Raw genomic sequence first — 25533 nt, 5'->3', positions numbered from 1 at the left:
CTCTGTATCCTCACCCGATGGGTGTTTCTACAGTAGTACTTACAGTTTCTAATTTAAAAACAAACCAGACAACAACAACAAAAACAAAAAACTTTTTAGTGGCCTACTCCTTTTTTCTCTGACATCTTCCGTGGTCTGAAATTCTGGGATGGCCAAGACTGTACCTGTTTTGTTTTCCACTGAATCTAGCAATGGGGGCAAATAGCAGGTGTTCATCATGTGTTCAGTGAGTGAACAACTGATTGAATTCGAAGGTTGCCTTAGAAGAGTATCTGAAGCTTATCCAACTCAGCTTCTTTACTGAAAAAGTGTTTCTGAGAATGGTGAGATAACATGTACAAGGAAGACGATTAGGAGAGTTGGGAGCTAGGGCCTGGTTTACTTCCAAAATGTTACTTCCTGGCAGGGCGCACGGTGGCTCATACCTGTAATCTGAGCACTTTGGGAGGCTGAAGCGGGCGGATCACCTGAGGTCAGGAGTTTGAGACCAGCCTGGCCAAAATGGTGAAACTCCGTCTCTACTATTACTTAAAATACCAAAAACAACAACAAAAACTAGCCAGGCATGGTGGTGCATGCCTGTAATCCCAGCTACTCAAGAGGCTAAGGCAGGACCATCTCTTGAAGCCGGGAGGCAGAGGTTACAGTGAGCTAAGGTCGCTGTACTGCACTCCAGCCTGGGCGACAGAGTGACTCCATCTCAAAAAAAAAAAAGTTTCTTACTTCCTTTGCCCAATCACCTAGTCCTATTTAACCACACTTTGGCTTTACCTCTACTGGAATAAACACTACTGTAATGGACTGAATGTTTTTGCCCTTGAAATTCATATGCCGAAATACTAACCCTCAACATGATGGCATCAGGAGGTGGGGCCTTCGGGAGGTGATTAGGTCTGAGCAGGGAGCCCTCGTGAGTAGGATTAATGCCCTCAGAAAAGGGAGCCCAGGAATTCACTCACCCCCTTTCTGCCACGTGAGGACACACGGAGAAGTCAGCAGTCTGCAAATGGAAGAGGGCCCTCACCAGAACCTGGCCGTGCCGACACCCCCCTCAGACCTGCAGCCTCCAAAACTGCAAGAAATGTGTTTCTGTGGTATAAACCAAAGATTATGTCTTTGGTATTTTGTTACAGCAGCCTGAACTAAGACAAGTACCCTAAATCCTACAGTGAAAGCGTGTTTAAAATAAATGCAAAGACTAAAGCTGCACTATCAAGAAGAGAAGAGACGACTGATTTCTGGTATATTCATAAATGGAATACAATGGAATGAGAATGAATGAACCAAACCTAGAGGCATAAAAACTGTCAAATCACAAACACATAGCATTGACTAAAAAGAGCAAGTCTCAAAAGAATACATACCTGGTGATGGCATTTATATGGAGTTTAAAAGATAAGCAAGACTAAGTGATATATGGTTAGTGGATATGTGGTCAAACTATGCTACAAAATAGGAATAAAGAATATTGTTTTAAAAAATAAAAACACCATTCAGATAGTAGTTCCTTGCCATGTATTCCGATGATGGGAAGGAAAGGGCCAAGTGTGAGGAAGAAACCCCGGGATGGAGTGGAGGGTGACAGTGTTATTTATCATTAATAGGGTGGAAGTTTCATGGCTCTTCATTTATTTCTCATGCTTCATAGTTTGTAAGTTTATATTTAGAAAATAATTGATAAGTTGAAAAAAAACTAAAATCAACATGATTTCACCTTTGCCCAGATATACCTCGTCTCGGGAAGAAGAGCTTCTTCCCCCTTCTTCAGGGAGCCCTCAAAGAGCTTCACCCCAGCTGCCTATTCACTTTTCTTGTTTCTGCTGAGGGAAGACCAATACTTATTTTCATCTTCAGGTCTACCAAATGAGAAACTGAGGCATAGTACGAGGTGAGTCTCTGGAACCCAGAACAACACTCAAGGGACAAATGCTCCCCATCTCAGTGGAGTTGCTCATGACATTTACATACAATGACTACCTGCAGAAAAGGCCTAATGAAATAGTGTCAGTTTCTAAGGCAGGCGACCATGTCAAAAGTCAGATCATCTTTGCATCCAGGCTTTTGTTCTCTGACTGTGCTGGGGACAACCACATAAGCCACGTATCCTAATACTACTCTGCATGTGTTCACTTCTGAGTCTCTTATGAGAGTCTGTCACATACATGACCTCATTTGATTCCCCCCATGACACGGCATGGAAGACGCACAGTAGATACTTTAGTTCTCATTTCAAGAATGCTGTTTCCTGTATATGTTGATGCCTTTCTTCCAGCTGTCAACGCCCATTTAATGCTGACAGAATAGAATCCCTGCAGCCCGTTCCTGAAACAGGTCAACACTGTATAAAAAACAGTATTTGGAAGATGACTTTGGAGGCAGACATTGGGCAGGGGCCCCAAGCAAAAGTAACCTCCTTACTGGTCCTTCCACTATTAGCAAACTATTCTTTGCTATCTTCAAGGCCTTTTCACTTTTTACAATCCCTTATTAAAATGCAAATACTCCTGAGAGTATCCACATTAAAAAAAAAAAAAAAAAGAAAACCATTAATGATCTTCATTAACTGAAAATGGACGGGAGATGGAAGCCGGCACCAGGGCAGGAGTGGGCACCAGTGAAGGGAAGGGGAATGAATGAAGAAGGAAGAGAAGGAGACAAGGAAGCCCAAAGGCAAATCGTGCCAACATCACCCTTTGGTACAGGGCAGCCTTGCCCTATTTTTCTGCACAAGCTCATTTACTTCACGCTCTCACTTGACTGGAGCCCCTAGACTTGCTACTGGCACAGGATGGCCTGAGATGGCCAGTCGATGTCCCTCTGATAGTTTGCCACATGCTGTCGTCCCCATCCTTGAGCAATTCTGTTCTGTTAGTGGAGGGAGTTCCCACAATAAGGGTTACTGGATCATTTGTGCTGCTGGTCTCCCTGGGTCACACTTCTGTTTCGGGAGAGAGTTTTCGCATTGGGCTCTTTCTGACGCGTCAGGCTGAAAAGTGAATTTGAGCCAAGAGTTCTGTTGTTTCATTTCAGTTATTTATGAGAAGCTGGTATTTTCTGCTCACGAAGACAATATGAAATTTCAAAACCTAAACATTATCAAGCTATTGGGATACTGGTGAGAAAAATAGAAATTGCAAAGTATTTCTCAAACAGTCTGAGTAATTTTCCTGCGCTATTTTGTCCCCGGGAGTAATAACAAATAGAAATGCTACTTGTCTTTTGGAATATTTTTTGCTGAAAAGTATGAAGTGATTCCAGAGATATTCTGAACAGAGGGACCCCATCAGCATGTGGTCCTATAGGAAAATGCAATCTGTCTGCACCTTCTTCCCAAGGGGGCCAGTGAATGAATGAACGAAAGAATAAATGAATGAACAAACCATTCAGCTACACACACTTAATTTTACAGAGCAAATGCCTGCTAGTCATGCATTACTATCCCAGCTTGAGACCCAATTATTTCTTTATCTAAATAATGTGGGTGTTTTCTTTGATCATAAATGTAATATGTGCTCATTATAAAACGCTTAGAAGATACAGAAAAGTATAAAGAAGACAATAAAAGTTATCCATAATCATACCCCACAGAAAAGTCTTATTAATATTGAGGTTTATATCATACATGTGTTCTTCTGAGCTCATAAACAATACATGGCTGAGATCTTGCTGCATATATACGACTGGTATCTGTGTTAGACAGAATTCTAAGATGATCCCGGAGTCCACAGGCCTTTATATAATCCCTTCCCCCTTGAATGTGGGCAGGTGGGACCTGTGACTATTCTGGGCCATCACTCTCATGATTTGGTTATGTTCCATGGCATGACTTTAAGGGTGGGAGATGATCCTGGGTTGGTCTGGCCTGTTCAGGTGAGTCTTGACAGAGATTGGGCTTTTCCTGGAGACAGATATGAAGCATGAGAGGGACTTAAAACAAGGGAGTGTCTCCTTTGGTGACTTTGAAGATAGAGAGCCCAACATGGCAAAGAATGCTAGAAGCCTCCAGGACCTGAGAGCAATCCCCAGTTGACACCCAGCAAGGAAAATAGGGACCTTGGGCCTGCAACCACAGGAACTCAGTTCTACCAAAAATCTGAATGAGCTTGAAAGAAGATCCCAGCTCTAGATGAGAACACAGCCTGACCAACACCTTAATTTTGGTCTTATGAGACCGTGGGCAGAAAACCTAAACAAGACTGCTGGGTTTTTAACCTACAGAACCATGAGATAGTAAATGGGTATTGCTGTAAGTGGCTAAACTTACGATTTGTTATGCAGCAATAGAAAATAATATAATGTTCTATTTTTTCACTTCACATTACAACTTGAACTTTGTCTCCTATTAATGTTAACTAAACATTTAATGTCTATGTCTAATGTATGTATTTGGATTATAATCAATGTAATGAGTCTGAATGATTCGGCGTTTAAATGTAGCCAATATTTGTATTAGGTATTTGTTATTTGGAAGTTGTGTTGTTTTGTTATTTGTGTTTGTTTTGACTCTTGCAGTCACAGGAGAGAAAGATGAAACATCTTTCTCAACAACTGCTGTGCTATAACCCTGACAGAGAGAGAAAGAAAATGTACTTCTGAAAGGTTATTTTGCTTATTTAAAGGAGACTGTGGTACTTTGTGAGAGGGCTTTGAGAAAGGGCTTTGTGTTTCAAAGACAGAGGCCCTTGACACCTGTAGACTACATCGTCCAAGGAAGAGGATTAAGGATGTGGGCTGCAGACGTTCAACAGATGGGCTCCTCCCTGGCTGCATGACTCCCCAGGACTGGGAAAAGAAATAAGACTTGAAATGTGACCTATGGTGGAGATACGGCCCTATCTGAGCCCGATGCTCTGGGTGACCTCAGGTGGGCACTGCTACATGGCTGTCTATGTGGCTGACACCGCACACTATGGCTAGAGAGGTTCTGCCGACCCAGCTGGGGTGAAGGAATTCAGCGCTCTTCTCACCACCCTTGACTGGTATCGACTTCTATCAGGTTTCATTTCACTTTAGAAAATATAGAAACGTGGCATTTCATACAGTCCTGGGATGTGGGACATTCCTACCTGTTCCATAAATAGTACTATGATATATAATTCTACAGAAATGTGTCACCATTTTTATCATTATTTTAATAGATTTCTAGCAATAGGTCAAAAGATATACACATTTTAAGGTTCTTTATATAAATGATAAAATTGGCAGATTCCTAGACCTATAAGCGAAAGTATATATAAGACGCTAGATTCATCATAAAGTCTCCCTTTGGCCTCTGCCCCAAACCATCCCAACATACAACTCCTAAACATCCAAGGCCCGCAGGAGCACATCCAGGCGCTGGCTGGGCACTCATCCAGGAAACCAGCAGTGTGCAGGCTACACTGCATAACCGCGGGGACAGGCAGGGCCTGGGTACATACACACCAGCTCCACCACCCACAGGCTGGGTGAGCTTGTGTAGTTACATCCTGGGGCTCCCGTATAAAGTACCATGGGCTAGGTGGCTTCAACAACAAACATATACTGTCTCATGGTTCTGGAAGCTAGATGTCTGCTATCAGGGTGTTGGTAGGGTTGGCTCTCTCTGAGGACTATAAGGGAAGGATCTCGTCTAGGCCTCCCTCCTAGCAATCACTGGTATTCCTCAGCTTACAGTTGGCTGTCCTTCCTCTTCTCCCTGAGTCTTCACATGGTCTTCCCTCTGTGTCCAAATCTCCCTGGTTTTTCTATCAGTCATATTGGATCAGGACCCATCCTAATGACCCCTTCCTAACTTGATCATCCACAGAGACCCTTTTTCCAAATAATGTCACATTCACGGGTGGGCAAGGCTAGGATTTCGACACATTTCTTGGGGTCAGGGACACAATTCAATCTGTAGTACCTTGGCAAATCTCATATACTCTCTAATGCACTGTTTCCAGATCACGTCGACAGGGATGACACTGCCTTCCCCACTGTGAGGATTCAATTTAGATGACAAGTGAAAAGAGAGGTAAATGATAGGTAAAGCATTTACCCAGTGTCTGGCCCATGGTTGTTGCTCAACAAATATTGGCTAAGTTATCAATGAAAATTCTTGCTATAAGTATCTCATGACACACACATGCTCAACTGGGCAGGGATGTGCGTTTATGTGGCCCCCCAGTGTCCCTAGAGAAGATTCTCTCTTACTTTTCAAGTGTCTTTGGCCTTTTTCTCTTCCAGCCTCTACAAGCAGGTTGTTTGCCCAGACACAGACCTCTCTCCCACAAAGACCACTTTGGAGATCGGCGCCCGCCTTCTGCTGCTAGTTAGTTGTTTGAAAAGTGCTGACGCTTCTCTTCATCCACTGTGCCAGGACTCTGTGCCAAAGCTGCCCACACAAGCAAGGCTCGCCCTGCATGCCAGGGTTTCAGAAAGTGGACCTGGCACCAACCAAGCGTAGGAAGAGAGTCCCTTGTGGTACGGCCCCCTGACACACTCACACACACACATACACCAGCCGGAGACCAGAGACCCCAATCAGTACTTTTAAAAGGAATAAAAATTGCTCAATCTCTTTGATGATATTCAAAGAGTCTTTTTTAATATATGAGAAAGCACATTCTGAATTCTTAACACATCTGGTGTCACCCGCTCTTTTCCCCCCTAAACTCTCTTAATTCCATAATTTAGAAGGTCTTAAGATACCGAAGGATCTCGCTGAGGCATAATTGGGTATCTTTTGCGCTCCAAGTTGCATCTGATGCCCCACCTCACCCCGGAAACTTTTCCACTGAGTTGGAGAGAAAAGGTTTGGGGGCTGGGGGAGCAAGGACAGTGCCCTACCTGCTCAAGTGGCCTTTGACAGGAGAGCTGAACTGCCTGCAGGAAAATGTTTGCTATTCATTTTGCCCTGACACTCCAGGAGAGGAGCACAATTTCTTTTGTGATTGGAGGTAATGTAATCTACAGGAAAATCAATGTGGGCTGACAGGAGACTCGCCCAGCTGATCTGCAGACCAGAGACACTGAATCACAGCAGCTGAAGCCGGCATGGCCGTGAGGCCGTTCCCGCAGCCTCCGGGAGAAAGTGGTCTTGGAAACCTCACAACCTGGGGTGCTCCTAACCTCAAAGGAGCCCATGGACCCAGGTGCCCAAGCCACCAAGAGTTAAGTGGCAAAGGGCTCAGTTGTGGGGACAGTGCTGGGGGTACAGAGGACCACAACATGCTCTGCTGGGTCACTGAGAACAGAGAGATACACACAGAAGAAAGAAGACAGACGGAGGACCTGAGATTGTAAGATACAGACAGAAAGAGATAGGGAGGGAGCAAGAAATAGACAGACACACACACAGACACACACAAACAGGGACCTCTGTTTCAAATTGTCTCCTACTACAAATTGTCCTTTACTACTTTTTAAATTAAAAATTCAGACCATGTCTCCACCATCCCCAAACAGCAATTACTTTAGTAATCAGCAAAGAAAATGTTGCAAAAATAAATAAATAAAATAGACTTAACAAAAAATAACTCTCGCCACCCCAAAAACGTCTGCGCATCTGCTGGCCCCTTACTGGCCTGGTTCAGCTGACTTCAGCACTCACAGCAGCAACGGCAGCGGCAGCACCAGCAGCAAAGTTAGCAGGTGTCACCCCAGTATGGCTGCGAACCGCTTCTCAGGATTCAGAGACATAAATCAGAACAACAGGCCCATACTACCCCCTTCCCATATGTCCCATGTACCTAAGCCACAACCACTCACAGCCTTCTGGTCCCTGGATGCTTGCTTTAAGTCATTACAAACACTCACCCCCCCAACTTTGGAGGTGAGGGTGCTTTTCTAGAATCTGTGTAACCTTTCTGTGTAGTCAAAACACCAGGTCATTTATTATTCATACCTGAAGCATGTGGAAAATTGCATTTGGGAAAGGAGTGTGATAACTAACAAGCAGAGCCCGGACCTGGAGTGCTGGGAGAGAGGCTGGTGGTTCCCACTGGTACCCGTCAATGCCCACTGCTAATCTCTGACATGAGGAGGCCGGAGAGGCCCAGGGTGGGGTGGGGCAAAGAATTGCCAACACATGCAGGCCTCTTGGTGGCCCCTCCCTCCTGCCTATAACAAAAATCCTTCCCCCATCTCTCCTTCTGCCTGCAGTGTGTAACAGGCCTCTTCTATCCCCTCACAAACTTCCTGGCAGAGGCTTCCTATTTCACCTATTATGTTCCTGGCAGAAACTTTTAAGGCCACCGAGGCAGCAGTCTCAAACACAGTCTTTTCAAAGACTTGGGGGCAATTCCGAGCCTGAATTGGCTCCGTTTTCTTCCCCTGTACAGTCCCCGCTCTGCAGTGGAGCTGACAAGGGCTCTGGACAGCGGGACAGCGGGATCCAATAAATCTGAGGCCTGTCTAGGTGCTTCATTTATCAAGAGGCCTAATTTACCCAGGCCCTTTAGACTAATTGCAGATTTGCAAAAACTGCTGAGAGTGTAGAACCGTGTATTGTGAGTGTCCCTTGCCATATTTCTGCTAATGTGTTTCATCTGGAGTACATAAAGAGGCAGGGATGCTGATTTTAGACACAGCACTTTGGGGCTAATCCAGCTAAATGATTAGCCCTAAAATTCTGCAGTGATGTCATTTTCCCTACAGTGCTCTGCCAGTCGGGTTGTTTGCTTTATAGTGAGAAATATGTACTCGCAGACACAGGCTCGCTCTCTCAGCATCACAGGGAACTCTGCCCTTCGTGGCTGACTGCGGGGAATCAGCACCCTGCCCACGGTCTCTGGGTCTCCTCTGAAGATGACAAGGGCTGCCAGCAGGAAAACAATCACGGGAAAATATCCCTTCTTTAAGGGACCCAGATAAGAATCACTCTCCGCTAGCACGCACACGCATCCGTGACTGGGTTACAGGAGAATTCACCCAGGTTCTGGGCAAGGAGCAGGTCTAAGCTGTGTGGGCATGTGTGGGTTACTTGACCTCTCTGAGCCTCAGTTTTCTTCTCTACAAAAGAGAGACACGAACACCTGTCTTGCTGAATGCCTCAGGACAGCTGACAAGGTGATTACCATGGAGTTTAGAGTGAGAGGGTTCAAGTCCCAGCTCTCTCACTTCTGAGCTCTGGTTACTCATCTCCTCTGAGCCCTGGGCTCCTCCAGCATAGATTTGAATAATAAAAGTAGCCTTCTGAGGCTATTGGACTGAGCGCTTACCCAGCATCCGGCTCTGCACGCCACACAGTGTAGTTGCTCCAAAAGTAGCAACTCTGACTCGGGTTCATTGGGCCCATGTATTTGTTTCAGAAGGAGGAGTTGAGCTGCAGTTGATGGTTTTTAAAATACCTCTGGCACCCTAGAAAGTTATTTTCCCAGTAAGTGCAAGTAGGGTTTGCACTTGGTACAATGTCAGAATTTACAGATCCAAGTTCCCGAGGCTTTCCACATTTCTTTGATATACAGTCGACCCTTGAACACCACAGAGGTTAGCAATGCCAACCCCCCGCACAACCGAAAATTCACATGTTACTTTTGACTGCCCCAAAACTTAGCTTCTAATTGCCTACTAATGACTGGAAGCCTTATCAATAACATAAACAGTCAATTAACACATATTTTTATATGTTATGTGTATCATATACTATATTCTTACAATAAAGTAAGCTAGAGAAAAAGGAAGTGTTAAGAAAAGCATAAGGAAGAAAAAATATATTTACTGTTTATTAAGTGGAAGTGGATCATCATAAAGGTCTTCATCTCCCTCATCTTAGGTTGAGTAGGCTGAGGAGGAGGAGGAGGAGGAGGAGGACGTTGGTTTTGCTGTCTCATGGGTGGCAGAGGCAGAAGAAAATCCACTTATAAGTGGATCAACAGAGTTCAAACCCATGCTGTTCAAAGGTCAACTGTATTGTGGATAAGGGGCAGAAATATCACCTTTCCATGTAGCCAAAGCCTTCACAGATTCCAAAGTACATATCCTATCTAATATTTATAACCTTTACTAGGTGCCTGGTTATGCCAAGCAATGTAACATAAGCATTTTACATACAACTGCCCATCCAATCTTAACCCTAGCTCTCCAAAGGAAGAACTATTTTTATGTCTATCTTACTGATGAGGAAAGTGATGCTTCATGAGATTAAATAATTCATCCATGATTGCACAGCTGGAAAGAGGTACAGTAGAAACTGTAACCTTAGTCCAGCTGCCCCGATGTGGGTCCTTTTAGCCAGGACATTACACAGAAGCAAAACCATAGAAAGGGACACCGCCAAACCTAGGACACAACCCAGCAATGTTTTACTGAGGGTCAAGTACTTTGCTGCGTACTGTCCACGCAGGGTCTCTAGTCTTCCAAATCATGCTGCAAAGTAGGAATTTCTACTGTTGCCCCCATGGTACAGATGAAGAAAGTAAGACTTGTGTATTCTCACAAGTTACTCAACTTACAACTGGAGGAGTTGGGAGAGGAAGTGAAGGCCAGTTGCCCCTTGAGGCTGCCTCTTAATCTCTGTTCTGCTGGGAGGAAGATCAGCCCTTCCAATGGGCTTGTAAAGTAGATGCCCGTGATGGGATTGCTGGGCCCATCACCTTTAGACACTGGCTCTGGTCCTCTTGTAAGCATGATCTTCACAACTCGTCCAGAGTAAATGAGGTTATGCTTTAGACACCTCACAAAGGCCTATGCTTTCCTAAAAACTCTAGGACACGATCTTTTAGCCTAGAGAATTGTTGAAGAACAGCCCAGGAGAAGCTGAGGGCAAAGTACTCCATGTTCTGAGAGGCTGGGTGTTAAGCCATCTTATTAATTGGCCTTCCTAGTGGGAGTGTTTGTCCTGATGGGTCAAAGCTTGAAACAGACAGCACCCAAACCCTGGAGATAACATTTGTCTTACATCCCCCATCTCTGGTTAAGCAGCTGGGGGCATGGGCCAAATTGCATGATGGATTCCTCACACATCGTACCATAAATTTACCCCTGAGAGCCGGGTGCTGTGGGTCCCACCTGTGTCAGCACGCTAACACGCAGCCTCAGAACCATAACATAGTGTTCTTGGGGGAGGCTGAAATTAATGAAACTCTAGCTGACATTTTGAGCACGCACACACATATCTCAAGATTATCCCACAAGTATATTTCTTGTGGAGAGAGTAGTTTTTCCATATTAAAAGATGGCATTAACCTTCAATAGTCCATCACTTGCTTTAATCCTTTCCACCTGTAAATATTTCAGATAAAAATATCACAGCGGCTGTGCCTGCATCTTACAAATGTGGCTTAGATCCGGGCTTAGGGGGAGATGACAGGTTGAACTTTTTCACTTTCAAATATCCACCAAAACTAGAGTCAATGGGTGGTAGTGGAGGAAGCATGGAATTTGGAGTCTGAAAGGCCTGGGTTCAAATCCCTGTTTCTTCACTGCTAGCCCAGGGAGTTTGGAAAAGTTGCTTGCCATTTACCACCATCAGCTGTAGAGTTTCTGCCCTGACAAAGAGAGCTTTGTACAGTTTGTCTGTTCAGAGGAGGTATATATTCCAAAGTCATCGGCCTGAGGATGTAGCTTTTAATTTCAGTCACCATAAGCATGAATTGCAGCCCTCTTCTTGGCTTCTTCAAGGCTTATCAACCACATCTGTAAAATCAAGACCATTCCTTCTTTTCCAAGCCTTGAGCTTGAGAGGTGCTGTGTGCAAAATCCAAGCACCACACTCCTATCACGGAAGGCAGGCCCAGGGCAGTCCTGGGTAACTGCTCACGGGTCTGAAACTAGGGTTGCAAAATGGCAGCCTGTGGGTGCCATTCCAGCTATGCGTTTTATTTGACTTGCACAAAAATCAGGAAATTGTCCCACAAAACCCCGTATTTCCGGTTCCTCTAGACAAAGCCAAATATCTGGACACACAGGACAGTATTTCCACAGATCAATAGCCAGCAAGACCTGCAAGGACGAGGAGCTGCTTCCTCTAGACAGGCAAGCTCACTCCAGGTCCCACAGACCCCAGCTGTCAGCCAGCACGTGCGCCTACACCCGCCATCTCACTTACATCCACTCTGGCTTCTGCGGCCCCTGCAGTCTGAGATGTCCAGAGCCTTGCTTCTCAAAGTGTGGTTTCTGCCCCAGCGGCACCTGGGAGTGTGTTCAAAATGCAGAATCTCAGGTCCCGGCCCAGGATCTACATTTTAGCAAGATCCTGAAGTGATGAGTGTGCGCATGAAGCTTTTGAGAAGCTCTGATCTAGAATAGGGGCAGCGATCTGTGGCCAAATCCAGCCAGCAACTTGCTTTAGTAAATTAAGTTTTCTTGGAACACAGCCATGCCCATTTGTTTATGAGTTGTATGTTGCTGCTTTCACTTACAATGGCAGAGTTGAGTTGTTGCAACAGGGCTCAAAGACTAAAATATTTATTCTCTGGCTCTTTACAGAAAGAGTTTGCTGACCCCTGGTCTAGAAGAATGCTCTAAAAAATAGATTTTATAGTCTGTTTAATTGGACATTCCAAGTACTACAGATACCACAAAGAATAAACATTCAGGAGAGTTTCTGCGGTCTAACCTGCTAACTTTCCCATCCCCAATTTTTTCTTTATTTGGGGATTTTAGCTGTCAGCCCTTAGAGAGCCCACAAAGCCATGAAGGCTAGCCAAAGAGATCTTCACCCTGGACATCCCATCTCCTCTTCGCCTCTCTCTCTCAGCCTTCCAGCCTTTTCCTCTCTTTTTTTGTCTTTTCTTCAGGGTTCTTCCTCTTCTCTTGCTTGGTCTTTCAGCTTAGTCTAGTGTCCTGGGTGACTTGGGAAAGTAGAATACTGGGCAGGAGGTGGAAGACAGGAGGGTACTCTCTCAGACTGGTTTCTGCAATACGAGCAGGCCTTCCACCCTGCCCAGATCCACAGCGCTTCTACACCAGGATTTTGCCTAAAAAAAAAAAAAAAGAAAGAAAAGTCTCCGCTGATATCCCAGCCTTGTGTCTACAGACTGCAAGAGGCAAAAAGGGAGAAGGAGACTAGAACTGTCCTAAAACATACGTCAAGCACCTGGCCCACAGAAGGCGCTCAGCAGGTGACAGTGGGTCTTCCGCACCTAAGGCATCTCGTGCTTCTTGACTTATCCTGAGGTAGAAAACCCTGTGACATACTGCAACACAAAATCATTTTTGAGCCCCAAAACTGTCTAGAATGATACTGAACTTCCATATGTGGTATGATGAGTTTTTAACTGACCAGTCAACAAAGACCGTTCATCTTCAAAGTGGAATGCAGCATTTCAGAAGGCGTGGCAGCCAGCAACGTGTTCACCACACGGGGCGTCCCGCAAACATCCACAGTGACTGGAAATTTCAGGTGGGCCTTAGGACTCACTGAGTCTCTGGAGGCGCAGTCCCACACCTGTCCCTGACAGAGGAGGAGGCTGGGGCCACAGAGGCACATGGCGGCAGGCAGTTTTTCATCTAGTCCTGCCTTCCCACCCCACTGCCTGCTGCAGACTCTTGGCCTGCTCAAATGTGATTCCAGTGGGGAGGATTTCCAGAGACCGGCATGTAAGTCTGCAGTCCTTTTGAGCCTGTTGTGGAACTCATACCCAGTCTGTTGGGAAGTGATCCTTAAAGCAGAGTTGATTCCATCTTGCCACACTCTCCGCTTTCCGTTTATTTCATCTTTTCCAGAGAAGCACCAGTTGCCGTTTTCTCCTTAATAATCTTTTCATCTCAGAGAATGGCTCCCCATCCCCTCAGTCATCTCCTCTCCAAGTTAATAATTGTAGTTCTTTTCCTCTTTCCCCATTAGTCCTGTTTTTCAACTCTTAAAATCACTACCTTCAAACCATTTCCAAATTCCCTGCATCCCTATGAACCTGCTTTGTATTTTAAAAATTATATAGAAATGTACTGAGTAAGCATATGGACAGGGCGGCTGTGTAGGTACTAATACACTCCATCACGTCACGGACTTCGCCAAGATTTCTTCTGAAGGAAATGTTCAAAAATGGAGAGTAGTGAAAACAGAAAATGCTACCTGCATTTTCTCATTTATTTGCTATTTTGGAGTCAGGGGATGAGGGAGATGGTTAACAAAGACCTACTAATAAATCATAATGGTAAAATTAATAATGATAATAGTATTTGATATGCATGATGTTCAGGGCACCAGCTAAGATTTACACATATTATCTCACTCAATCCTCCTGATAAACCTGTGAGAAAGTACCATTATCATGCCCATTTTGAAAACAAAGGAATTCAAGATTAAGTAACATATTGAAAGGTATCCTCTGGTAACATAAGGTGATCTCCCAAAAATGTTTCCATCTTACTCCCAAGGATATAGAATTTTCCACAGAAGCAAGAGAGAACTTGAGAAGCCTATTCAGAGAAGCTTTATTCCCACTGATCCCCTAGCCTCCAGCAACGTGCCTGGCACACAGTAGGTGCTCAGCAAATGTTTAGAATAAATGGATAAACCTTACTGCCCACTTTGAACGTGATGTAAGGGATCAATGGACAACTTAAGCTGAGATTCAGGTGATAGCACTTAATTCAGAAGACCATCACATGACTGATACGGTTTGGCTGTGTCCCCACCCAAATCTCATCTTTAATTGTAGCTCCCATAATCCCCACATGTTGTGGGAGGGACACAGTGGGAGATAATTGAATCACAGGGGCAGGTTTTACCCATGCTGTTCTAGTGATAGGGAATAAGTCTCATGAGATCTGATGGTTTTATAAAGGGCAGTTGCCCTGTACACGTTCTCTTGACTACCACCATGTAAGACATGCCTTTACGCTCTATTTGCCTTCCGCCACGATTCTGAGTCCTCCCCAGCCATGTGAAACTGTGAGTCCGTTAATCCTCCTTTCCTTTATAAATTACTCAGTCTCAGGTATGTCTTTATAGCAGCATGAGAACGGACTAATTATGATGACTTAGGAAGGCATTTTCCATTCTGGCTGGGCCATAGAACCACCCAGAGAGCTCTGGAAGGGTACAGCTTCTCTGGGCCCATCCCAGACATCCTAAATTGGAAACTTCCAGGGGCAGCCTGGGAATTTGTATTTGTTACCAAACCTCTCCAGGTGACTGTGAGGCACAGCTGCATTCAGTGTGACCTTCCCCCACCCTCTTTGTGCCCAAGGAATGAAAACTTTATAGGCCACACTCAGATGTGCTCCACTGCTCTCTGGCTTTGGATTAGGTTCAGCCACAGTGAGGCACTAGCAGATCAGAAGCTGGGAGAAGAGTGGAGTGGGGTGTTCATGCCCCAACTTCCTCCAACCAAGCCACAGGGTGACCATGGCTGGTTCTTCTCCCAGAGTTCCTCGGGTGGCCCTCCCTCAGCCACGGCTGCCTCTCCAGGTTCACTCACTGCTCCTCCCCCCACCCCATCAGCCCTCCTGGTGCTTGGCTGTGCTCAGCGTGGGTGCTTCTCCAGGACCTTTTGGACTTCCCTTATCACTGCCCACACCTCTGAAAACAGTCCCTTCACTAACCTCCTTTCAATCCCCCTGTTGTAATGTGCTGTCAGCTTCCCACTGAGACCCTGACTGAATATCAATGAAATTATCCTGAAACTGGGTTTTTACAAATCCATGGGACAGGGTATAAAGGGGGCTGTCATGGACACCTTTCTAGGAGCTTGCTCATGGGACCGCCCTAAGCCCTCTATCGCTCTGTCCTACTGCTGGGACCCAGAGGGTAACAGCAGACAAGGTCTTCCCTGGCCCTGACTGACCAGGGCAGCCCAGGTGATAGTTGTCATATTTTGTTCAAAGGAAGAAGGGAGATCCAAATAATATCTTTTGGAGTCACTGAGCTGTGCCATCAGAAGCTTGACTTTAAAGGCCATATTAAAAAGAAAGCCATTTTCTTCTGCGGTTTCCACGTACAAATTATTGAAAAGCCAATCTGTTTGAGGTAGCTCTCTTCACTTACGCCCTGCATCTTAGAAGGCCGGGGCGGTGGGTGAAAAAAATATATGAGCGTTATGGGAATGAGGCTGGGGAGAGAGGCCAGAATTCCCTCCAGAAGGTGGAACTCAGGTTTCAATCACTTCCCCCAAAATCTCAAAGTGAAAACTACTCATAGCCCCAGGCTTTGCCTGTTTTTTGCCCAAGCCCAGTAAATCAGCCCATTCACATACCACCCCGACCAGCCTCTGCTGAAACAGACTCAGCCCCTGAAGAAACCCAAGCTGAGAAAGCTCTCTGCAAACCCAGCCTAGAGCTTGCGAACCTTGGCCAACCTTTCCCAAGTCCTTGGCCCAGCATGCGGGTCTGTGCCTGGTTTAGGGTTTCATAGTGGCAGTTTCAAAGCCGTCTCATTATTACTGATGACCGGGGCTTGCTGAGCGCAATTGTGTTTTATAGCCCACTGAGCAGAGGGCCCCAGGAGCTGTGGAGGACTTGCTGCCTCTGAACTTGTACAAAGCACTGATTTCGAAGGTGGGTGGAGGCCACATGCTTAGCTGAAGCTGTTCTAAGTGAACATTGCAAAAGCAGACACCCAGCATCCATGCACCCATGCAGCAGCCTAAAGATGGGGCAGGCACATCCAGGTGTGGCACCCCCTCATCTGCAGCCTTCCCCACTGCCTGAAAAAACTCAAGGAACTTGTGTGTAACTGCCAGAGATTTGGGGCATGTTTTAGTCACTCGGGACATTATCCGATGCCCTTAGGATAACTCCCGTTTCAAATTGGATGTATTTTTCAACCTATTGCCTGGGCCATTTGAGTTGGACTGAAACCTGAGCTTCCATTATTTACCAAGCCCAATTTCCTTATTATCACCATTCATACCTCATTTTCTGGGGTTACAGAAGTTCTGAGAAAAATTAGAGTTGGAGGTTTGGGGAGCATAAGGAATAATATTTATCAAGGTGCCAGACAGATTTCATCCTTGGACACATTTAACCTTCATTACAACATAAGAGGTAGCGGCTATAATTACTTTGATTCTATGGCTAAGAAGACTGCTCAGATTTCTATGCAAGTCTTACAGGTAGAAAAGAGAGGCCAGGTTTGTGTGATCCAGAGTCAGGGTAAACCACATGCACTGCCCTACTGCGTAGGGTGCAGACAGGGAGATTTATCTGCAGCCCACACTTAATTTTATACTCTACTTTTTATTTGCAAAATACGAGAAATGACAAAAGAGAAAATAAAATTTATAGACAGTCTCATCAGCTTTTAAGATACAAATAAATTAGGAAGTGGAAGTCATTCAGCTCCTGAAATCCCAAACCCTCATTAGTATAACAGTTGGGAGGCCTCTGGCAAATGGAAGAGAACACACAGAGCTTCTGTTGATACAGGCAATAGGACATTGACTATTTTACATAATAGGAAGTCACGAAGCAGCATGGTTCCAGTGTTGGTTAACTCAGTAACTCACATCAATGAGAACACAGGTTTCTTTTATCTTTCCTCTCTGCTATTCTCCACGTATGGACTTGGTCCCCAGGTTAGCTCTCCTCATGGTTCCCAAATGGCCATAGTGATTCCAAGTGTCACATTCAAACAAGACAACTTCAGCAGAAGGCATGACTCCATTTTTTTAAGACAGGGAGACCTTTCCCAGAAGCCCAACAGTAGATCCCCATCGCCTTTCATTGGCCAAGACCAAGTCACATACCCGTTCCTAACCAATCACCAGGAAGGAAACAGGACTACTAGGACTGGTGTAGACTCATCAGGATTTACCCCAGAGCTGGGAATACTATCTCTTTCCCTGTGGCGTGGATACCTAAAGTTAGGGTTCTGTTAGGAAGTAAGAATGAGGCAGTGGACCCTGGGTAGGCAGTCAATAATAATTGCCAAACACACACACATTTACACATACAACCACAGGTTACACCTCTTAATAGTTTGTTCATTATTCCTCAAAATTTTCACCATGCAAAAAATGTGTGTGTCATTGCTTTCTTATTAAGAGTGCACTATTGTATTTTTCACTAAATGAGGTTTTTTTCGTGGTAGAACACATAGATTTTATTTATTTTTCCTCCATGGGAAAATAGCTCTAATTGAAGAGGCAACCCATTTTTACTAACCATTCCCCTATTAATGGATATCCATGTCATTTCTAGCTTCACGGTACTGTAAACAGAACTTTAATTAAACACCCTTGCATGTGCACTTTGACCATTGCATCTCATTATTTCCATAGGACAGCTGCCTCGGGTACTTTTTCAAAAAATTTTAATAATTTGTACCAATTTACACTTGCATTAGTACTGTTCTAGAGTACCTTTGCCAGCAATTACAATTATCATTTTAATTTTTATCAATACACCAGATTTTAAAAACTGATTTTTTATAAAAAAATATTTCTGGAGTAAGCTATATGGTTTTTCAATGTTTATTGGGCATTTGTATTTCAACTGTGAATTGCCTTTTAACTCCTTGCCCACTTTTTCCCATTGGACCATTTCTTCTGGACCCCAGGTCCACTGCGGGGCTCAGATCTGGTTCCATTGTTGCTGTACCACCATCACAGTTCGCTGTGGTTGGAGTTGCCCCAGGCAAGCTCCACTCCCAGTGAACACTGTAATTCCTTTTTCTCCAAAGGAAAGGCATTTTTACCTTGAGTAGAAGCCTTAGATTTAAACTATGGACCAACCAGAGCCAACTTTATTCTGCCAGCTTCATGGTTGTGAAGTGTGAAATGTCCATGTTTCCTCCCACGATGTTCTTAGGATGCAACTTTTTGGATAGTCACAGCTTCTTTAACAGAGTCTAATACAGATCCTCCAGTTGGTAATAGTGAACCCCAGGATGGTGGTGATAGTGGACACCTCCACAAGGAAGCAACAGGGACCAGGGAGACCTCCCATCACTCCTCCCTATGTGAGACTGTCCCTTCCTTGAAAAGTCAGACAGGTCTTGATCATGGCAGGGCAGCCAGCAGGTTTCCTCGTACCAGCCCTTGTGGTGCTTGATGCCTCCATGAGCATCAGATCTGAAGGTGAAACTGAGCTTGAAGATGGAGCTCACGCCTCCTGGCTTTACCCTATCCTACCTGCCTTTGCCCCTTTCCATCATGATTGAACCCTGGATGGTTTAGAGAAGGGACTCTATGTGACTTAGGGCAAATTGGTTCTCTTTCCTCCATTTCCTTATCTGAAAAATAGGGATAATAATAACAAAACCTACCTCACAGGTTTGTGAGTTATCAGACATAAAGCACTCAGGACAAAGCCTCATGTATGGCAAGCCCTCTGTAAGTGTTTGATGCTGAAATTTATTATTATTATTCATCAACACACCTTGTTGAGTACTCTCAAGTATAGGCACTGGGAAGATCAAGATGAATTAGTAACTATCCTTGCCCTTAAGCAGTGCACACTCTAAGAGGGAAGGCAGAGAAGTGAAGACATAAGTAGGGTGAAGTGCTGCAGGTGTTGTGAAAGCCTCTGCAGAGCACCCAGGGGACAAGAGAGGGGTGACGTTTTACATACCTCCCTTCACTGTTTTGCCCCTTGCTAGTCCCGAGTCAGCATTCTACTACACTGAAAATTCATTAGGAGCTGACTCTGAAGACGAGCTTCCTCCATAGCAGAGTTTGAGCTGACTTAAGCTGTCCCAGGTGAGCAAGGGGGATCAGAGTGAGGAACAACCATGTGGCATGAAACGACCTAGAACATTCTGAGGACGACAAGTTCAGTGTAGCTGATCCCTAGGGAGGGGCCCCAGAGAAGGCTGAATGGGGAGGTAGGAAGGATGAGTAACAAAACTGGAAGTAGGAAAAGCAGTTAGAGAACTTTGTGGTGATCCAGGGGAGAGCTACTAAGGACCAGAACCAAAGCTGAGCCAGTGAAGAGGGCTAGGGGAGCTAGATAGGTGCATCGTTAAGGAGGTAACCCTGACAGTATGTCAGGTGTGAGCTGACCCAGACCTGCCTTCAGATCCCGGAGTCCCAGGAGACACGCAGATTAAACCCACTGGGACCCTCATCTATAGGGAAGAAAAGGTTTTGCTCAAGAAAAGCAACACTGTCTATCCTACTGGTAAGTTTGCAGGATGCTTTGTTCTTTTATCAGATGTTTTCTTCAAGGAAAAAGAAGTCATTTTATTTTGTGTGTGGAAACGGGATGAGTGTTCACAGTCAGGACTTCCAAGATGTTCTCCGGCCCCAAGGCTGCCTCTCACAGTCAGACCCCACTCTCCCCCTACTGGAGGTGTGAACAAAAAACTTATGGCTGCAGGCAAAGCAATGTAGCCCATGAAGTCAGATGTGACTCCACGATCTCAGAACTCATGCTTTTCTAAACTTCCCCTCTGTGTGAGAAGCATCTCAGGGTTTCAAAACAAACCCATGCTTCCCCAGCATTGCTTCTGGTGCACTGCAGGAGGCAAAGGAGACATGCCCGGTGGCCTGTTTGAGGACTCCCACCTGTGAGTCCTCCACCCCATCCAATAGCAGTGACATCAGGAAGCACAGAGCACAAAGCCTGCACGGGGAGCTCACTTTGGCTCCACCGTGATCGGAAGCATCTCGTTCTAAGAGCCTGCAAACATCTCTTTCTGTTTCAAATGTCAAAATTCCCTTCCTTGAAAAATGAAAAACAAGTCCAAATGTATCTCAGTGTATCATCTATCTTTACAAATGAACAAAGAAGGGAGAGTATTGGATATTAGCAAGTGTATTTTTTCCATTTTCATTTGGTTATGAATTTTTAATTCATAAAGCATTTCACCATTGTTAACAATTTTAAATAAACCATTAAACTGTCCTGGCACTGCCATCATTGGAATATTTTTAAGGCAAATATATTATTGACAGCACTTTTATCATATGTTCCATCCATTCAATTGCCTTCCTAACTGAAATGTCTTTCAAGAAGCACATGTTGTCAAGGTTGCCTGTCTTCTGTCCTGTTCCTATATGTTTGATGGTAAAATACACTGGCATTTGTCAAAAGAAACAGTAATGAGGCTGTCCAACAGCCAGGCTTAGCCTGCTTTATGCAATACATATGCTCCTACAAAGTTGTGGCAACATTTTTGGTAAGTTGTTTCATAGTCTGTGTCCTCTTAGGAAACAAAAAGCAGTACTAACCTCTTTTTTATGTATGAATTGAGATTCTGCATGCCAAGTTTCTTTAAATTGAAGTTTACCTGTACGAACCATTTTTTAAATTAGGTAAACATTTATTTATTAGTTTATTCAACATACATTTATTGAGTACCCACTGTGTACCAGACAAGGCTCTGAGAAGCTGGGAGCTACAGTAAATGAGCCAAAGTCCCTGCCTTCATGGTGACTGTAGTACTGTGGGACAGTCGGACTAAACAAGTAAATAATTGCATAATATACGTTCCGATAGCAAAAGAATGCTATAAAGAAAAATAATGCAGGCAAAAGGGATAGAAACTTGTCGAGGGAAGTATTTTAGATGGCGTACTCATTTTCTATTGTTGCCTAACAAATGACCACAGACTTAGTGGCTGACAAGGAGATACACAGGAATCAAGGCCTGAGTTACCTGAGTTCCCTGGTTAGGTCTCCCAAGGCTGTAATCACAGGGTCAGCCAGAGCTGGGGTCTCATCCAAGGCTTGGGGTTCTCTTCCAAACTCATGGGCTTGTTGGAAGAACTTATTTCCTTGCAGCTGGAGGACTCATGGAGGCTGTGCTGCCAAGGGCAGGAGGAGAATGTCTGTTACTGCTTCTTTCTCATCTAAGGGCTCACCAGATTGGGTCAGGCCCATTCAGGATAATCTTTCTTTTCACTGAGTCAAAGTCAAGTGAATAGTAACCTCATGACAGGGGTTATATCCCCTTGAATCATAGTTTCCACCTGCACGAGGACATTACACCAGTGGGTAGGGATGGGCCATCTTAGAATATTGCCTACCACAGCCAGGGTGGTCAGGGACAGCTTTTTTTATGGAGATGACATTTGAACAAAGATCTGAAAAAAGGCAGAGACTGAGCTACCTAAAACTTTGGCACAAAAGCATTACTGGCTTGTGCAAAGGCCCTGTGGCAGAAATTGGTGCATTCAAGAAATGCAAAGAGGCCAATGGAGTTGGAGGCTAGTGAATGTTAGGAGACAGCATGGAGTGAGATCAGAGAGGAAGGCAGGCCACAGAACCTTACAGGTCATGGTGATGTATATGGAAGGCTCTTGCTGGGGGGTGGCAGAATCTGGTTTGTATTTCAGAAGCCCTCTCTGACTTCTTTGTGAAGAAGGAATTGCAGGGGAAATCTAGAATGAAAGCAAAGAGACTATTAACAAGCCTGTTGCTAAAGTCCAGGCATAAAGTAAAGGTAGTTTGAACTATATGGTAGTTATTGAGTTGGATAAAACAAATTCAAGGCAGATTTTGAAGGGTAGGGTCAATTAGACATACTTAAAATGGAACAATTTAGGAGTATAGGCCCTGGGAACAAACTTCCTAAGTTCAAATCTTTCATCTACCACATGCTAGCCATATGAGCTTGAGCAAGTTATTAAACTTCTCTGAACCTTAATGTCCTCATCTGAAAATTAAGACTTAGTACCTATCTCACAGGGTTTTGTGAGCATTAAATGAGATAATAAAGGCGAAGCACTTAACACAGTAGTTGGGCACATAATAACCGATATTTATGTAAATGGCATTTATGTATACATAAATGGCTATTGTTATTATATCTAGTGATGACGGATTGAACATGTGATATTTTCTCATATCAAGAAATTAAGGATATTCTCAAGGGCTTTGGCTCGTGTAACTGGGAGCATAGTGGAATGAGGACAACTGAAGGATGCTTTGGTATCAGCTTTTCTAATAGTCTAAAGATCAGAATAGACAATGCATGCACGGGATGTTAGGAGAAAGGTGGGCTTTACAGATTAGGATCTGAAACCCAGCTTTGCCACAAACTCACTATAAGACCCTGACTAATAAACTAAACATCTATGAACGTGCTTCCTCATCTGAAAAAGTAATGGATTTGCAGGATAGAATGAGGTAAAGCCCATGGGAGCCCCGGGCACCCAGTAGGGCCTCAGAAAATGTGTGCATTATGGTCTGAATGTTTATGCCTCCCAAAATTCATATGTTGAAATCCTAACCCCCAATGTGATGGTGTTAAGAGGTGGGGCCTTGGGGAGATACTTAAGTCATGAAGGTGGAGCCCTCATAAACGGGATTAGTGCCCTTACAAGGAGAGGCATAAGAGCTCTCTCACCCTCCCTCCACCATGTGAGAATCAAATGAGAAGTCCACAGTCTGCAACCCAAAAGAGGGCTCTCACCAGAACCCAATCATGCTGGCACCCTCATCTCAAACTTACAGACCCAGAACTTTGAGAAATAAAATTCTGTTGTTTATAAGCCATCCAGTCTACTGCACTTTATTATAGCAGTCCAAAGGGACTGAGGCAGTGAGGATCTCATGCCCCTAGAAAGCAGACGGATAGGAGAGAAGGAGTTTTTCAATTCTTGTTTTAGACTCTGATGTACAAGCTGTCGCCTGTGCACTCACTTAGCCAGGGGGTCATTCTGTAGTGCGCAGTGCTTTGGCACTCACTTAAAACAGCCTGTGAAAGTTTTGGGGGCTGTCACCAGAAAGCCACTAAATAGAAAAGACTTTGACTTCCACTGTCCATTTGGCTATCTGGGATTCTAGCTATGGTCTGACAGAAAGCAGAAGTAATTGACTCTCTCACCCGGAATGATGTGGCGAAGTGTTCCGCCCCTCAATCACCTCAGGACTCTGTCAGCAATGCTGGGATCCTCCCAAATTCACACACTCACACTCTGGGACACAGAAAAGAGCAATTGTGCCCAAAGAATCAAGAAGGAATGAATTTTCTCATTGCTAACCTAGTCCAGTTATTCCTAATTCTTAAGATAAAATGTTAATTTCTCTTTAATAGTTTTAGAATCAAGTAATTCTCACAGAACGTAAAAACTGGAAAGAACCTTGGATTTACTGTCTAGTTGGCCATTGTTTCTCCTTTAAGACCTCAGATTCAAGTTTGAGGGATCATGGTGGACGGGAAACAGGACTAGATTGCAGCTGCAGGAAGAGCAGCATCTGGAGGCTTGCGTCGTGAATTTTACCTCCAGGTTGAATACAAGAACAAAACAGCAATCCCAAGAGGACCCACAAACCCTCTGAAAGAAGCAGACTGCTCCTGCAGGACCTGGGAGATCCCCCAAACACTGTGAGTGCCCCAACTGCAGAAGTGGGAAAGGGAGAGCCTCCTCCCCCGAACACACACCCCACTGGAAAAGCTGAAGGTCTGTTTGCAGGAGAAACTTCCAACTTTACCTGGAGCTGAGCCAAGTTAGAGAGCCGAGTGAGATACAGGGGTAGAGGAAGCAGCAGAAAGGCCCTGGGAGGCCCGCTGGGTGCCCAAGCAGCCCATTCCTGCCTGGCACCAAAGGAATCCACTGGAAGGGTGGCCAGAGGAGGGGCGGGGGGCAGTGAAACTCCACAGGGAGAAGGAATTCTCTAGTCAAACTTTGTAACAACTTGTATGGGGCAAGAAGCCTCCTGGCCAGAACTCTAGGGGAAGAACTAAAGCCCTTTCCTTTTTTTTCTTTCCCAGCTGAAAGGCGGATTGCCTTGGGCAAGTTTTCAAGCCCCTCTCACCCTCCACCTGGAAACGGATTCAGGGCTGTTGGTGGGGCACGGTGGGAGTGAGACCAGCCCTTTGGTTTGTGTGGGAGCTGGGTGGGGCCTGGGACTGCCGGCTTACCCCCACTTCCCTGACAACCTGCATGACTCAGCAGAGGGAGCCGTAATCACAGGTACACAACTCCAGTGACCTGGGAGTCTCACCCCCATCCCCCATGGCAGCTGCAGCATGATTCGCCCAAGGAGAGTCTGAACTCACACAGACCTAGCCCTGTCCCCACTCGATGGTCCTCCCCTACCCACCCAGGTAGCAAAAGACAAAGAACACATAATCTTAGGAGTTCTAGGGCCCCGCCCACCACTGATCCCTCTCCACACTACTACAGCTGATGCTTTCTGGAAAGTGCCACCTCCTGGCAGGAGGCCAACCGGCACAAAAATAGATCCTTAAACTGCCAAAGCTAAGAACCCTCACGTAGTCAGTCCACTGCACCCTCCGCCACCTCCACCAGAACAGGTGCTGGCATCCATGGCTGAGAGACCCAGAGACAGTTCACATCACAGGACTCTGTGCACACAGCCCCCAGTACCAGCCCAGAACCAGGTAGACTCGCTGGGTGGCTAGACCCAGAAGAGAGACAACAATCACTGCAGTTCAGCTCACAGGAAGCCACATGCATAGGAAAAAGGGGAGAGTACTACATCAAGGAATGCCCCGTGGGACAAAAGAATCTGAACAACAGCCTTCAGCTCTAGACCCTCCCTCTGACAAAGCCTGCTCAAATGAGAAGGCACCAGAAAACCAACCCTGGTAATATGACAAAACAAGACTCTTCGGCATCCCCAAAAAATCACACTAGTTCACCAGCAAGGGATCCAAGCCAATAAAAAATTCCTGATTTACCTGAGAAAGAACTCAGGAAATTAGTTATTAAGCTAATCAGGGAGGCACCAGAGAAAGGCGAAGCCCAATGCAAGGAAATCCAAAACATGATAC

General features: G+C 45.1%; 1 protein-coding gene across 1 annotated transcript in view; it reads right to left on the bottom strand.

Moving 5' to 3' along the window:
• LOC126937294 (putative uncharacterized protein C9orf92) overlaps nt 1-7019 on the bottom strand; it is a 74486-nt gene extending 67467 nt beyond the window's left edge. Inside the window, exons 1-3 of the mRNA XM_050760701.1 lie at nt 6957-7019; nt 6742-6757; nt 6175-6289 (exon numbers count right to left, since the gene is read on the bottom strand). Of these exons, the coding sequence (XP_050616658.1) occupies nt 6175-6289; nt 6742-6757; nt 6957-7019 (194 nt within the window). The remainder of the gene's footprint in view (nt 1-6174; nt 6290-6741; nt 6758-6956) is intronic.
• Nucleotides 7020-25533: the final 18514 nt, after the last annotated feature.

Source organism: Macaca thibetana, chromosome 15 (assembly GCF_024542745.1).
Source record: "Macaca thibetana thibetana isolate TM-01 chromosome 15, ASM2454274v1, whole genome shotgun sequence".
In the NCBI taxonomy this organism is placed as follows: Eukaryota; Metazoa; Chordata; class Mammalia; order Primates; family Cercopithecidae; genus Macaca; species Macaca thibetana.
Note: the sequence above shows the minus strand (reverse complement) of the source record. Positions and strands in the feature narration are given on the sequence as shown.